Source organism: Salmo trutta, chromosome 28 (assembly GCF_901001165.1).
Source record: "Salmo trutta chromosome 28, fSalTru1.1, whole genome shotgun sequence".
Classification (NCBI taxonomy): Eukaryota; Metazoa; Chordata; class Actinopteri; order Salmoniformes; family Salmonidae; genus Salmo; species Salmo trutta.
The window spans coordinates 29,568,073-29,584,492 of NC_042984.1; the positions used below are offsets into that span (position 1 = coordinate 29,568,073).

Consider the following 16,420-nt stretch of genomic DNA (forward strand, 5'->3'; position numbering starts at 1 on the left):
CCTAATCGTACACCAGACTTAGTTTTTTCTCCCAAATAAGTCGTCATCGTCATTCATATCATTATACAGGTCATGTGACTTGCCCTGGATAAGATATCCTGTGAATACATGTGCTGTGTTATCTGGGCAACCAGAACCAAATAGTGTGTATGCACTGGCAAGCTCTGTGTTTTGCCTTTACCTGTTCTTTGAGCTCTGTTAGCTGTCCTGTGAGTTGGCTGACCACGTTCATAGTGGACGTCAATCTGTCCTGCAGGTTCCTCATTTCATTCTGCTCTCCGTCTCCATCCGTCACCACCAGGGACATGGCCTGCATGCGGGGGAACCAGTCCAGGTTCTTACTCTGAGGAGACATGTAGAGTCAGTGCTTCTCCTGGCAATAGATGACCCCAGAGACAAAGGTATCGAATGCTACTTACAACAACGAGACGTTGTAAAATGGTTTCAGTGAGAAATAGTCTAGAGGTGAGTGTGTCTCCAATGAAACTAGAATGAAAGCAGGTTACTTTACCTTTATCATGAGGGCCACATAACTCTCTGGGCCTGTGTAGTCAGTTTTGTTCTTCTCGCGAACAAGCACGATGAAATACAGGTAGTTCCAGATGTTGTGTTCCAACTTTATGTGCTCCTCAAAAGACACAGTTTTATTGTCAAACTTGTCCCTCTCCAGACCTGCAGGGAGAGAGTTTCAGGTTGAATGTCCAGAATGCATAAAATGAGCCAATATAAAAACAGTCAAATCTCAATTTCTTACCACAGATGAAGCAGGTGGTCTTGAGGACCTCCTCTTTCTTCTGTTTCTCACTACGCAAGTCAGCGAAGGTGTCGATGATGACACCAAAGATCAAGTTGAGTACGATGATGATGACGATGAAGTAGAAGAGGAGATCGTAGATGACGCGGGCTGGGAACAGCGGCTCCTGCAGGGCACGCAATGACGTTGTTTAATGACACCTTTTCAAATGTTCGGTCATAATACAATGTACAGTAAATGTTATGTTGGTTTGTGGAACATTTGTGCTCTTTGACATGATGTGATACTGATTGTGTATGAGATGGATAGTAAGTATAGCGAGAGTGTGTGTTGTGTCTTCGTTGTTACGTTTTTGGAGGGCTTGCGTAGCACGTCTCCCACCCCTCCACCGTTCCTCAGCCCGTGGTTCAGCACGGTGACAATGCACATGAGCAGAGTGTCACAGGCCCGCTCCGAATTGTTCTCCTCTGCAAAAACGTGAATTGTTTATCTACGAACCTCTCACACCAGACTCCAAGTACATGATATTTGACAATTCATCATCTGACACCCATCCAAACTAAATATTTTTCTTCTTTAACCTTTATTTCCTATCCAAACCTGTCACATGATGAGGGTGACTTAAGAAACAAAGCAGCAATAGATGATTTAATAAGTAGAGATTAACCATCAGGTTCAGCAGGGAGTCCTGCCTCGGCAGTGCAGCTGACTCCATCTCCACTACAGGAGTTCAGGAAGTCCTGGGATGCCTCCTCATTGCCATGTCCTCCTGTAGAAGAGAACCCAATCACCACCCTATACCATACAGTACAACCCCATACCATACAGTGCAACCCTATACAACCCTATACCATACAGCGCAACCCTATACCATACAGCCCTATACAACCCTATACCATACAGCCCTATACAACCCTATACCATACAGCCCTATACAACCCTGTACCATACAGCCCTATACAACCCTGTACCATACAGCCCTATACAACCCTGTACCATACAGCCCTATACAACCCTGTACCATACAGCGCTATACAACCCTGTACCATACAGCGCAACCCTGTACCATACAGCGCAACCCTGTACCATACAGCGCAACCCTGTACCATACAGCGCAACCCTGTACCATACAGCGCAACCCTGTACCATACAGCGCAACCCTGTACCATACAGCGCAACCCTGTACCATACAGCGCAACCCTGTACCATACAGCGCAACCCTGTACCATACAGCGCAGCCCTGTACCATACAGTACAACCCTATACCATACAGTACAACCCTATACCATACAGTACAACCCTATACCATACAGTACAACCCTATACCATAGTCCAGGGCTCTCCAACCCTGTTCCTGGAGAGCTAATGTCCTGTAGGTTTTAGCTCCAACCCTAATCTAGCACACCTGATTCTAATAATTGGCTGGTTCATAAGCTGAATCAGGTTAGTTACACCTGGTGTTGGGGAGAAAAACCTACAGGAGGGTATCTCTCCAGGAACAGGGTTGGAGAGACCTGCCATACAGGTTTGATTGACCATGTCTTATTGTACCTTCCATATGCTGACTACTAGTAGAGGCTATTTGAGTCTGCTGGTCCAGTACCTGAGTCGATCTGAGGCAGAGGGTCCACCTCCATGATGAAGTCGTTCTTGAGGCAGAGGAAGCCCACAATGGAGAACAGGTAGACCAGGATGAGGGCCAGCAGGGCAGTGAGCAGGATGGAGCGTCCATTCCGGGTCACACTCTTTATCACGTTGAACAGGGTCTCCTCTCGGTAGATCAGATCAAACAGCTGCACACAGAGCAAAGGTAACATGCTTTTAGACTAGACATACAGTAGGGAAATCCTGCCAGAGTTATCTACTGTAAGGGTCTGTGTATGTGTACGTGTATTTAGATGTGTGTGCATGCCAAGGAATTTATTGCCAGGTGATTGGTACTTAATGGCAGTAATATTATTAACAACATATATTTGTGAGTCATGAGGGTCACCCACCAGGAAGCTGTAGAAGAGCTCGTGGACACAGAGCCCCAGGGTGCTGGTCAGAACATAGGCCAGGTGATAAAGGAACTCCACATCCATCACCATCGCACGGTAGCCCATGATAAATGTGCCGTTGTTGCCCACGAAGCTGACCACAAACACTATCTTATTTATCAGCTGTGGAGTGGAACAGATGAACAGTCCTGGGATCACCATGCTTTCATAGATGATATTCAGGGTTGGGTAGGTTACTTTCTAAATGTAATCCGTTACAGTTACTCAGTTACAGTTAATCCGTTACAGTTAATCAGTAACATAACATTTGGATTACCCAAAATCAGTAACGTAATCTGATTACATTCCATTACTTTTAGATTACTTTCCCTTAAGAGGCATTAGAAGAAAGACAAAAATGTATGTTACCAATTAAATAACATCTATTGCAGGATAAATCAATGTTGAAGTTTACATAGCTGGCCATATATGGACATTATATTTTACTTTATTGGGTTGGTTATGTAGGCTTCTTCTAACTCATTGCTTTTCTTTCTACTACATACAATATGATTAAATTACATCTTTACATCAATATATATAATTTATAAGTCCAAAAATTGATGTAGCAACTACAGATTACCCCGATAAGTCTATCGAAAGTGTGCGAGTTTGAACATGTGTACATTAGGCCTATAGATTGATTTCTTTTAGCAGCATGAATTAGATTAAGCAATAAAAGCCCCACTTTTATTCCTAGGCTGGGATCCGCACTATACAGCTGTTGCAAGAGCGCATTTTTCATTGGCTGTCCACTGGTTTCAAAGGCAGCTTCTTCTTCAATTCAACCATTATTAGGTTCAAATACACATTTAGTTTTCTGAACAGCCATCCACAACAACCAGAATCCATAAGGCACAAATAGCTAAATGAGAGAGCAGCAGCGTGATTCACATCAATGCGCTATGTAGATATCAATAATAATTCTATTCAATGTTTATTCAAGTTGGATAATCTTTGGATGCCGACAGCAGTCACACTATTGGAAGACATAGCTTGTACTGTAGCCTGCAAAATACTATTCCTGCTCTATTCCCGCAATCCATGAAACATGTTTGGTATGTCATCATAGTGGTCTCTGACTTGTGATCAGACTCTCTCAGTTGGAAGAAACTTAAACTTGCGCCTTTTCTCAATGCTGATTTGAATGTCATTCAGAAAACAGAGAAGGGTCAAATATTTTTTCCCAGCAAATATCCTTTCTTAATTTAAAAGTAATCCTCATAGTAATTATCTCGTTTTTCAAAAGTATCTGTAATCTGATTACAATATTTTTGCAGTTACCGTTTTTGTAATCTCTTATTCCGTGACTCCCCAACCCGATGATATTCATGTTATCATCAAGGTGTGGTACAGGGTTGTGTTGCATGACTCAAGTGGAAGTTAGAATTCACTCATAAGTGAGGCTTACATTGAGGGTGCCCAGTAGGATGAGAGTGGGGCCGATGCCGAAGCAGTATATGGAGCGCAGTATGAGGGCCACAGTGAAGGGCCTGAGGCCGTAGCGTTTGGAAAACATGCCCATGACAGACAGACCCAGGAAACCCCAGAACAGCATGGACAGCATCGAGTCATCTATCGCACCTGGAGGACAGCAATCACATTGGAATCATCAATATATAAAACATTTACGTCTCAGTTTCTCATAATTATTGTCTTCAATAAGTACACAGGATAATGACTATGGGCGCACACACACACACACACACACACACACACACACACACACACACACACACACACACCTTGGCCTGAGTCGTAGGGGTAGAAGAAAGCGATGATGAGGTTGATGAAGACAGCCAGGTTAAAGGAGATGCTGCCCCAGGTGCTCATCCTGCGAGAGAACCAAAACAGCACCGGCATACCTGAAACACAAACAACACTCTTCAGTCTTCTTCTATCATCAAACAGCATGAGATAGCGAGATAGAGAGGAAACGTTGAGGCCAGTAGAAAATATCTACTGGATCAGCTGAGCCTGGCTTACTGCGGAGCTTCTTCTGCCACTCCATCTCGTTGTGGAGGAAGGAGGCCTGCTGGAAAAAGTGTGTGACCTTGCTGCCCTGCTCGTCCTGCTCGGTGGTGTTGAACACACGGAACTTGGACTCCTCCGTCAGGAACTCACAGATGGGATGAATGGGAAACACGATCTGCTCCATGCTGCGGTCCTCACGCACAATCTGACCGGACGAGAAGGGACAGACAAGTTAGGATAGGGGTCTTTTGGTCCTCTGTAGCTCAGTTAGTAGAGCATGGTGCATGCAATGCCAGGATAGTGAGTTTGATTCCCATGACCAGCTGTACATAAAATGTATGCATGCATGACTGAGTCGCTTTGTCATTTAGCAGATGCTTTTATCCATTCATTATTTTTATTGTTGTTATATTATTATCATCATTCAATACTTTTTGCAGTGGGCACTTCAGTTGAACTGAACTTTTTAAAATTAGAAAGATCGACTACTGTAGTACGGGTGAGTTGAGGGAGAAGTGTAGAGACCTCTATCTGTGAAGTGTGCTGGTCATAGAACTCCAGTGGGTCCTGCTCCTCACTCTCTACTGGCACGGTAGATTTCAACATTTGAGAGAGCGGCCGATTGTTCAGGTTCAACTGCGGGAAGTCAACAGGACAAACATTAACAACAACAACAACAACAACAATACTAAAGAGCATTATCAGTGGATCTGAGCAACCTAGCATTCCCCATTCAGCTTGTTTCAATTCTACCTCCACATGATATACATGAAAAACAAATATTTCCTGAACTTTCTTACATCTCCTAGATATAGGACAGACACTTCAAAACCTGATTCCTTATGATATTATTGACTGTCTGTTTATCCATTTATGAATGTGTTATTCAATGTGTTTTATAGTACTAAAGTCCAAATGCAATATTTTATCCCCCAAAAATGTTGTACATCTTTTTTTTTAAACCTACAGGGGTCCTAAAATTCTAAATCAAACACTAAATGATCCACGGTATGACCATCTTAAAACAATTCCATATGTTAGCTTAGTACCCACCCCCAACGGCTTAGACTTTTAGAGGTTAATACATATCCAATAGGCCTACATAGGCTGGTTAATGAATTAGTGGAATTCTGAGTGTTTACGGATTCCATGGTGAATTATTCGTTTCACTATCATTCTTGGGATAACGGAGAGATTGCATTTGTAAAATGATACATTGTTGCACAGGTCATAGAGCCAGACATGTAGGTTTTAACAACCCCCAACTGTTGCAAACCAAACAGTAGCATGGAAAAATAAATGTGTAGATGCTTTTTACCCCAGAGGATGATGAAGTTTATGAATTTCCTGCTTGGGCTGCAGGACAGTGGAATTACGACATTAACACATATTTTTGCATATCAACCAATCAGCATCCAGGATCCAAACAACCAGTTTTATAATACTTTTAGTCTCGCTTTATGTTGAACCATTTTCAGGCATTTTCAACAAATCACAGATATGAAAATATCCCCATGTAACGCTAAAATCCGTTGTTAAACAAAGTTTGCAGTGAGTCACTGCTGCCATGAATGCGAGCAGCTGCAGCACAGAAGTACAGAGTGAGGCAACTTCCTCTTCTAATGAGAAGACCAGATTTGCTGAAGCTTGTCTTGAACAAATACCCTGACTTCAAATAAACACGCATTAGAAAGGCTGCAAAGAATTCTGCCCAGAAGGGAATGAAAATACAAAAGCGATCAAATGAATGCAACAGCTGACAGAGAGAAAGGGACATTTAACCCAACCCCTCTAAATCAGAGAGTTACTGTTCATTTTTTAAATTGTTTATTTCACTTTTGGTTATTACCCATTTCACTTGCTTTGGCAATGTAAACATGTGTTTTCCATGCCAATAAATCCCATTAAATTGAGAGAGAGAGAAAGACACTCACCATAGAGGATATGCCCTCCTCTCCCTCCTTGGTCCTCTTTGCAGGTTTCAGCAGATTGAGCAGGATCTTATTGTGCCTCGCCAGCTGACCAAAACATGGCCCACAATCAGAAGCATAGCATGTGAAAGCATTATTCTCTAACATGACCTTATTACGTTATTATAGGAGTGTATATATACACTCCATTAATCTGAACGGGAGCGTTACCTGAAGTGCCAGGATGTAGATGTTGTGGCCGACCTCTTGAGGTGACACCTCTCCACCTTCACATTCACTCTCCTGCTGGTAGGCTTTCTTTATCACCTTCACCTGGTGACAGTGTGATACTAATGTTGACTGGTGTATTCTGTAGTGTGCTGCACCTTGATATGTGTATACAATTGCCATTTTAGATGCTAGTTAGTATAAAAATAATGAGGAGAAAAAAGAGAGAGAGAAGAAGAAATAGAAATGAGTATTTGCTCTGACCAGTTCCCGAGGTCTGAGGTTGAACAGTATCCTCTCGGCATTCTCGTTGTCATGGCGACTTTCCATCAGAGCCAGTAGCAGCTTGGAGGCGTTGTCCTGGAAACAACACCGTCATCGACCATGTCAATTCAGAGTGAGGACACAGACGAGTGAGTGAGGACACAGACGAGTGAGTGAGGACACAGACGAGTGAGTGAGGACACAGAGGAGCTTGGACACAGAGGAGCTTGGACACAGAGGAGCTTGGACACAGAGGAGCTTGGACACAGAGGAGCTTGGACACAGAGGAGCTTGGACACAGAGGAGCTTGGACACAGAGGAGCTTGGACACAGAGGAGCTTGGACACAGAGGAGCTTGGACACAAAAATCTGTAAAAGAACAGTAAGTGAAATGAACCTTGAGCTGCAGCACCATCTCCATGCGGTAACGACACAGAGGACTGATGTCATTCAGTATGAGGGCTGTGATGATGTCGATGCCATTCGACTCATGGGTCACTATACAAGTCTACAAAAACAAAGCACACCTAGAAAGTTATTATCATTATGACAAAACAACCCTGTGTTATTTGTCTGAAACCTAATGGAACTTTGAATAAACCTCATTCCTGGCGGATTTATCAAAGTTTTTGTTTAAAGTAATAATTTCCGTAGCACTCTGTGTGTGGCCATCTGACCTGGTTCTCCTGGCAGGGGCCCTGGCAGTACTCTGTGAGCGTCTCCAGGGTCTGGGTGATGAGGCCCACGTTGCTCTCGTTGATGTAGAGGCCCAGTAGGCCCAGGCCTCCCGTGGTGCTGCCACACATGATGTCCAGGAACTGCAGAGTCTCACACACCAGGTTGTAGTTGGTCTTGTTGTTCTGGCAGCGAAGGAAGTTCTGGGAGAAGGATGGTCAATAGGTCAAACAGACCCTAACGGTTTTATCACCCCTAGCTAGTAGCTACCTCACAGGAGAGTTTCTGTAGAATAACGTCAGTCTGTTTACACCTCAGCAGAGAGCAGTATCAGCTGTATAAGTGGTGCTTGTTCTTCCTCTCACCTGCAGATCCTGGTTGTGGTTCTCACAGAGCAGCTGGAGGAAGCGCAGGATGGGTTTCATAATGATGATTGCAGGGCCCATCTCGGTCTCCACCTCCTTCTGCTCAGGCTCCGAAGCCAGGGCAGTGACCTGGGTGATGGAGGGGGCCAAGAGAGGCAGAGTAGTCGCAGGTAGAACCAACCCACCAGAGCCTGTCAGGGACAAATACCAGGGAGGGCACCATGAAGAGTGAAGTGACAGTTCAAACACACCAACAATGTCCTTACCATAGACTTATGTAGTCATTGACACAGAATCATTGTTTCTCATAAATGACCATCGTTATTTTTTATAAATCACTACAATCTAAACCTGCATTTGATTATCTAAGATCAGAGTAGTGTCCCACTCACTGGTCTCCAGGTCTTTGTTGTCATTGGCTTTGTTACTCATCTCTCCCACGCTGACTGATACGTTGGCCTTGATGTCCATCTGGGCGTTTTTCATCCGGTCGTGGAGGACCTTGAAGAACTTCTCAGACTTGTTGTCCCCCATCATCAGCTTGTAGAAGGAGTTCTGAAGGAAATCAGAAAGGAAGAGGATCAGTGCATTATTATAAGGAAAGAATCACCATGCACCTGCCTCGTACAGTAGGCTATACTGTGTTACATCTAACCTGGATCTCTGTGTTCCCCCCCTCCAGCAGACATATGGCCAGCTGGATGCTCTCCTGGAAGATCTTGTCGTTCTTCGTGCTCATGACGAGGTCAGTAAAGAGCTTTGTGCCACCCTCCCTGTCCAGGCGACACTGGACTGCAGCTACAGCTGCCCAGTCTCTCTCCTGCTCAGCACCTACACATTAACACATGGTAAATATATACACAAATCAGTAACAATCATGTTATAAGCCTAATATATACAAACCTGTTGCTCCAAGTTCAACCAGATCTCCCTTGCTGTTCTTCTTGTTGGTGAAGAGGTAGTTCTGTAGCAGCACCTTCCTCAGTGCAATGCCCTGATTGGAGAGGCATTCAGTCACACAGAGACATGGTTAGCATACGCACACTGGATAGTTTCTACCCAAATAGTACCTCAATAAGCACCTTCATAAAACCTCTATTAAAGTTCCAATGCAGCCTTCTGATCTCAATATCAAATCATTTCTGGGTAACAATTAAATGCCTTACAGTGATTGTTCCATTTTTACCATTTTAATTGAAAACAAATAGCTTCTTAGCAAAGAGCAATTCTTCAAGCAATCATTTTCATAGGATTGTCTGGGAGTGGGGAGGGGAAAACTGAAACCTAGCTGTTATTGGCAGAGATGTTTGGAACTCTTTCTTATTGGTCTATTGATGTCACTAGGCCGGCCAAAACTCCATCTCACCAAAACGGGCAGACATTGCAGGCGGTCTTTTCAAAAAGCTCTTATACTAAAAGAGCATCATCATCATCATCATCATCATCATTTTCACAATGTCACAGTATTATTCCAGCCAGGTGTGGAAATATACACTGCTCAAAAAAATAAAGGGAACACTTAAACAACACATCCTAGATCTGAATGAAATAAATAATCTTATTAAATACTTTTTTCTTTACATAGTTGAATGTGCTGACAACAAAATCACACAAAAATAATCAATGGAAATCCAATTTATCAACCCATGGAGGTCTGGATTTGGAGTCACACTCAAAATTAAAGTGGGCCCCCCAAAGAAATGCCACTCCACACCATGACTGACCCACCGCCAAACCGGTCATGCTGGAGGATGTTGCAGGCAGCAGAACGTTCTCCACGGCGTCTCCAGACTCTGTCACGTCTGTCACGTGCTCAGTGTGAACCTGCTTTCATCTGCGAAGAGCAGAGGGCGCCAGTGGCGAATTTGCCAATCTTGGTGTTCTCTGGCAAATGCCAAACGTCCTGCACGGTGTTGGGCTGTAAGCACAACCCCCACCTGTGGACGTCGGGCCCTCATACCACCCTCATGGAGTCTGTTTCTGACCGTTTGAGCAGACACATGCACATTTGTGGCCTGCTGGAGGTCATTTTGCAGGGCTCTGGCAGTGCTCCTCCTGCTCCTCCTTGCACAAAGGCGGAGGTAGCGGTCCTGCTGCTGGGTTGTTTCCCTCCTACGGCCTCCTCCACGTCTCCTGATGTACTGGCCTGTCTCCTGGTAGCGCCTCCATGCTCTGGACACTACGCTGACAGACACAGCAAACCTTCTTGCCACAGCTCGCATTGATGTGCCATCCTGGATGAGCTGCACTACCTGAGCCACTTGTGTGGGTTGTAGACTCCGTCTCATGCTACCACTAGAGTGAAAGCACCGCCAGCATTCAAAAGTGACCAAAACATCAGCCAGGAAGCATAGGAACTGAGAAGTGGTCTGTGGTCTCCACCTGCAGAACCACTCCTTTATTGGGGGTGTCTTGCTTATTGCCTATAATTTCCACCTGTTGTCTATTCCATTTGCACAACAGCATGTGAAATGTATTGTCAATCAGTGTTGCTTCCTAAGTGGACTGTTTGATTTCACAGAAGTGTGATTGACTTGGAGTTACATTGTGTTGTTTAAGTGTTCCCTTTATTTTTTTGAGCAGTATATATACTGAACACAAATATAAACGCAACATGTAGTGTTGGTCCAATGTTTCATGAGCTGAAATAAAAGATCACAGAATTTTTCTACACACACACAAACATCGTATTTCTCTCAAATTTTGTTAACAAATTTGTTTACATCCCTGTTCGTGAACATTTCTCCTTTGCCTAAATAATCCATCCACCTGACAGGTGGGGCATATCAAGAGGCTGATTAGACAGTGTGATCATTACACAGGTGAACCTTGTACTGGGGACAAAAGGCCACTCTATAATGTGCAGTTTTGTCACACAACACAATGCCACAAATGTCTCAAGTTTTGAGGGAGCGTGCAATTGGCATGCTGACTGCCGAAATGTCCACCAGATCTTTTGCCAGAGAATTATTGTTCATTTCTCTACCATAAGCTGCCCCCAACGTCATTTTAAGGAATTTGGCAGTACATCCAACCGGCCTCACAACCGCAGACCACGTGTAACTAAGCCAGCCCAGGACCTCCACATCCGGCTTCTTTACATGTGGGATCGTCTGAGACCAGCCACAAGGACAGCTGATGAAACTGAGGAGTATTTCTGTCTGTAATAAAGCCCCTTTGTGGGGAAAAACTCATTGTGATTGGCTGGGCATGGCTCCCAAGTGGGAGGGCCTATGCCCTCCCAGGCCCACCCATGGGTGCACCCCTGGCCAGTCATATGAAATCCATAGATTAGGGCCTAATTCATTTATTTAAAGTGACTGATTTCCTTATATGAACTGTAACTCAGTAAAATCATTGAAATTGTTGCATGTTGCGCTCATATTCTTGTTCAGTATATTAAAGAAAATTAAGTTTTTGACTGCACTGGGCCTTTAAATACACTAAGATATTATATTGGTTGATCTCCAAGACCTACACTGACTGGTCATAAGTCTTTACCTTCTCGTCAAAGTCCAGTGTGCGTATGAGCATCTCCTGCAGGGTCCTCAGAACCTTGATGCATAACTTCTCCTCTGAGCTCATCAGGGCTTTAGTGTGCTGAATCAGTCTGGGTTCACAAAGACAGTGTTAGACCTCATCCATACCATGCCAAAAATGCTCTTTATTGCACTTTGCAGTGAGTTTGCATGAGTAAATATTTGCATGTGTAAATCCCAGTGACTGTGTTGGTAAATAAACACTATCATCCCCACACACACACACACACACACACCACACAGCCCCCACACCATAGTGACATATCATTGACTTCAAAATGGCACCCTATTCCCTATATAGTGCACTACTTTTGACCAGGGCCTCCCTTAGGGTTTTGGTCCAAAGTAGTGCACTACGTAGAGAACAGGGTGCCATTTCAGATGCAGACCCTTACTTGGAGATGAAGCCTCCTGATTCGCAGCGTTGCCGTGCGTCCGTCCCCTCCAGGAAGAGGAGTTCAGGCTGATGCAGGACGTCCACCAGAACAGACAGCTCTGCGTTCACCAGCGGCTTCAGACGCTCCTCCAGGGTGTTGATGATGTCCTGAACATTACAGCATAGATAGAGGAACAGGGAATATACACCCACTGTGTCAAACACCAAACCCTCAAGAACAGGGAACAAACCAGAGAGAGACAGAGGCCAAGGAATGATGTCATGTGTAATTCGGTTGTGGCTATGGCTGAATAAAGTGACGGATACAGGAGGGGGGAGAAGGCAGCAGGGTAATTAATGAGTCGTTTTAAGGGTCGAACCTGCAGCTTCTCGATGATGTTCTTGTAGTCCCAGGGGTTGTTGGGGGCGGAGGGGCGGCTGGAGCGGGTGGAGCTCTTGTAGTTGGGGTTGGAGCGGGACAGAGAGTTGGGAGCACTGCTGCTCAGCATGGTGGTGATCTGAGACTCCAGGTCCAGAGGCAGGGAGATGGAGCGGTTCTTCGCTGCACACACAAGATCGGGGAAAGTCATCACTGAGTTCAAAAAGGTACTCCCACTCAAACCATGTCGAAAAATCTAAAGTCATATTCACAAAGGAATGCAACCCTAGTTTGACCCTGTGTGGCCCTAAATGTAGCCCACCTCTGGGCCCTGCAGTAGGCCTGTCTCACCTGTCATAGCCAGGGTGCGGATGCAGGTCTCCACCAGGCCTCTGTGTTGCTGCTGCAGCCAGGGACAGTCCAGCAGACGCATGCTAGACTGGAGCAGCTGTGTTACTATGGTGTGGTGGGTCTGGTGACAGGCACAGAGGAAGGAGAATCACACCATGAGAATTCATGACATGTTAAATGACCACACAAATACTGTCAGACACAATACAAACACTCTGCTAAACAGTGCATTACAGTAAACTCTATATCACAGCCTCGGAGTAGGCAGTAGCATCAGAGCTGACTGACCTGTAGAGAGGTGCTGTTTTCAGAGAAGGGGGAGCTGAAGAAGGCATTGATGGTATCAAACACCACGTTGATGATGTACTTCTCCAGGATAGGGTCCGTCAGACGCTTCTCTCTCTTGTTACACACCTAGAGGGAAAAGAGAGCGGTTAGAGACGATGAAACTTGTGGGTAAGAGCAGTCCCACTGATTGGGGAGTGAGACTTACCCTGGCCATGTCCACAGTGAAGTCCTCAAACAGCTTCCAGATGTGATTGCTGGTGTAAATCTCCTTCATCTCTACCTCTGTATCTACGTAGCAGTGGTTCACAAAGTTCACGTAGGCAACCTTCACCTGAGGACCACGAGGGTAAACATGAACACATACAGCTGGCTCAGGCCTCTGTACATTTTGTACTGATAATGGTTTCCATTACCTCTGCAGTTGCATGTCTGCATATCATTGCATGCTGCTGTGGTTTTTCGAACTGAGGACGACGTAGGCTACTAACTAATTGTATACTTGCTCCATTTCAGACGTACCTCTGTGATGCAGTCCTCGTGTGTGACCACTCTCACCACGTCCTCTAGGGGCAGCAGCGAGGTACATTTGATCTCTGTGTAAACGTTCTTTCCCTCAGCGCAGGCAGATAGCAGCTCCACCAGAGAGATGTGGTAGCGCAGGGGGCTGTGCTCCTGAACCCCCTCCCTGGACTCTGCCATCAGCTCCAGCATGGTGGCAAATGATGCCTTGTCATTATAAAACACCACCACATCCTCACCGGCGTTGGTTAACTAGAGGGTAAAGCAAACACACCGTGTGGGATAAACAATTACATCATCGCTGATATGATTAATGTGGCTTGTGAGTGCTTGGTGGTTGTTCATCTGTTATTTTTCAATTACTCATCCGGGTTTCGCACAAATATTTGATTGTAAGACAGACTCGATGTTTCACTAAGATTTTGTAAACATTGAAAAACTGCAGCCTTATTTACAACTTTTCGAGGATTCCATACCAATGAAACAAAGTTAAAAGCAAGTTGCGTGGGAGGTTGTCTTACCTCAGTCATGATCATGTCCTGGCACTTCTTCACGTACTTCCCCTCGGCCTTGATGATGGTGTGCAGGAAGTTGAGGTACTGGACGTGGCGTCCGTGAGTGGCCAGGCAGTGGATGAAGTGCTGCAGCACGTTCTCACTGATCTCTGTACACAGTTGGTAGTTATTGCTGAAGATGTGCTGCACTGTCTCTGCCTCCATGAGCTGGGGGGGGGAGAGAGAGCAAGAGAGAAGGGAGGGACAGAAAGGACATTATTGTGTCTGACGAAAACAGGACGGATGGAAGTAGAAAAGGCAATAAAAGCTGTGTGTGAATTCACTCACTCCTGGGTTGAGAAAGAGACTGAGGTTCTTATGGAGGAGCATCTGGTTCTCCAGGTTCCCCATGCAGAACTTCTGCAGGAACAGGTGAGTGCACTTGATGATCCCCTGCATCTTGGTGTCATGCTGAGAACCAGGAAAGTGCGTGAGAGAGAGCGAGACAGCGAGGTAACGTTAGTATTGGACTATGTGTTTGGTTGTCAGAGTGGGGGTAAGGCACAGCTCACGTACATCCCTCACCTGATCGTATGACACTTGCAGCAGGTCCAGCATCACTTTGTGGGCTCCCATGTTCTTCAGGAGTCTCTGCTGTTTCTTCCACACACCCGAGCTGCACATCTTATTCAGACGCTCCAAGATCTGGGGTAAAGAGAATGTCTTCAGAAATATGGCCAAACACCACTTAACAGTGCAGTATTATTAATTTTGTATTGTACATATGTTATGGTAGAGCAGTGTCTAATAATTGGACCCCAGGAAGAGTAGAGGGGATCTGGAATAAAATAATATATATACAGTTGAAGTTTACAAGCACCTTAGCCAAATACATTTAAACTCAGTTGTTCACAATTCCTGACATTTAATCCTAGCAAAAATTCCATCTTAGGTCAGTTATCACCACTTTATTTTAAGAATGTGAAATGTCTGAATAATAGTAGAGAGAATGATTTCAGCTTTCATTACTTTCATCACATTCTCAGTGGGTCAGAAGTTTACATACACTTAATTAGTATTTGGTAGCATTGGCTTTAAATTGTTTAACATGGGTTAAACGTTTCAGGTAGCCTTCCACAAGCTTCCCACAATAAGTTGAGTGAATTTTGGCCCATTCCTCCAGACAGAACTGGTGTAACTGAGTCAGGTTTGTAGGCCTCCTTGCTCACACAGGCTTTTTCAGTTCTGCCCACATATTTTCTATAGGATTGAGGTCAGGGCTTTGTGATGGCCACTCTAATACCTTGACTTTGTTGTCCTTAAGCCATTTTGCCACAACTGTGGAAGTATGCTTGGGGTCATTGTCCATTTGGAAGACCCATTTGCGACCAAGCTTTAACTTCCTGACTGATGTCTTCAGATGTTGCTTCAATATATCCACATAATTTTCCTCCCTCATGATGCCATCTATTTTGTGAAGTGCACCAGTCCCTCCTGCAGCAAAGCACCCCCACAACATAATGCTGCCACCCCCGTGCTTCACGGTTGGGATGGTGTTCTTCGGCTTGCAAACCTCCCCCTTTTTCCTCCAAACATAATGGTAATTTTGTTTCATCAGACCAGAGGACATTTCTCCAAAAAGTACGATCTTTGTCCCCATGTGCAGTTGCAAACCATAGTCTGGCTTTTTTAATGGCTGTTTTGGAGCAGTGGCTTCTTCCTTGCTGAGCGGCATTTCAGGTTGTCAATATAGGACTCGTTTTACTGTGGATTTAGATACTTTTGTACCCGTTTCCTCCAGCATCTTCACAAGGTCCTTTGCTGTTGTTCTGGGATTGATTTGCACTTCTCGCACCAAAGTACGTTAATCTCTAGGAGACAGAACACGTCTCCTTCCTGAGCGGTATGACGGCTGCGTGGTCCCATGGTGTTTATACTTGCATACTATTGTTTGTACAGGTAAACGTGGTACCTTCAGGCATTTGGAAATTGCTCCCAAGGATGAACCAGACGTGTGGAGGTCTACAATATTTTTTCAGAGCTCTTGGCTGATTTCTTTAGATTTTCCCATGATGTCAAGCAAAGAGGCACTGAGTTTGACGGTAGGCCTTGAAATACATCCACAGGTACACCTCCAATTGACTCAAATTATGTCAATTAGCCTATCAGAAGCTTCTAAAGCCTTGACATCATTTCCTGGAATTTTCCAAGCTGTTTAAAGGCACAGTCAACTTAGTGTATGTAAACTTCTGACCCACTGGAATT

At 44.8% G+C, this 16,420-nt stretch overlaps 1 protein-coding gene across 1 annotated transcript in view; it reads right to left on the reverse strand.

Moving 5' to 3' along the window:
• LOC115165965 (inositol 1,4,5-trisphosphate receptor type 3) overlaps positions 1-16,420 on the reverse strand; it is a 43,768-nt gene that overhangs the window by 882 nt on the left and 26,466 nt on the right. Inside the window, exons 28-57 of the mRNA XM_029719526.1 lie at positions 14,741-14,860; positions 14,504-14,626; positions 14,183-14,383; positions 13,662-13,913; positions 13,348-13,473; positions 13,143-13,268; positions 12,855-12,975; positions 12,505-12,686; positions 12,144-12,292; positions 11,711-11,819; positions 9,113-9,203; positions 8,865-9,040; positions 8,602-8,764; positions 8,210-8,400; positions 7,847-8,047; positions 7,567-7,677; positions 7,170-7,265; positions 6,909-7,010; positions 6,702-6,785; positions 5,293-5,403; positions 4,780-4,972; positions 4,539-4,658; positions 4,205-4,377; positions 2,752-2,916; positions 2,358-2,547; positions 1,422-1,523; positions 1,103-1,221; positions 755-920; positions 512-672; positions 182-343 (exon numbers count right to left, since the gene is read on the reverse strand). Of these exons, the coding sequence (XP_029575386.1) occupies positions 182-343; positions 512-672; positions 755-920; positions 1,103-1,221; positions 1,422-1,523; positions 2,358-2,547; positions 2,752-2,916; positions 4,205-4,377; positions 4,539-4,658; positions 4,780-4,972; positions 5,293-5,403; positions 6,702-6,785; positions 6,909-7,010; positions 7,170-7,265; positions 7,567-7,677; positions 7,847-8,047; positions 8,210-8,400; positions 8,602-8,764; positions 8,865-9,040; positions 9,113-9,203; positions 11,711-11,819; positions 12,144-12,292; positions 12,505-12,686; positions 12,855-12,975; positions 13,143-13,268; positions 13,348-13,473; positions 13,662-13,913; positions 14,183-14,383; positions 14,504-14,626; positions 14,741-14,860 (4,386 nt within the window). The remainder of the gene's footprint in view (positions 1-181; positions 344-511; positions 673-754; positions 921-1,102; positions 1,222-1,421; positions 1,524-2,357; positions 2,548-2,751; positions 2,917-4,204; positions 4,378-4,538; positions 4,659-4,779; positions 4,973-5,292; positions 5,404-6,701; positions 6,786-6,908; positions 7,011-7,169; positions 7,266-7,566; positions 7,678-7,846; positions 8,048-8,209; positions 8,401-8,601; positions 8,765-8,864; positions 9,041-9,112; positions 9,204-11,710; positions 11,820-12,143; positions 12,293-12,504; positions 12,687-12,854; positions 12,976-13,142; positions 13,269-13,347; positions 13,474-13,661; positions 13,914-14,182; positions 14,384-14,503; positions 14,627-14,740; positions 14,861-16,420) is intronic.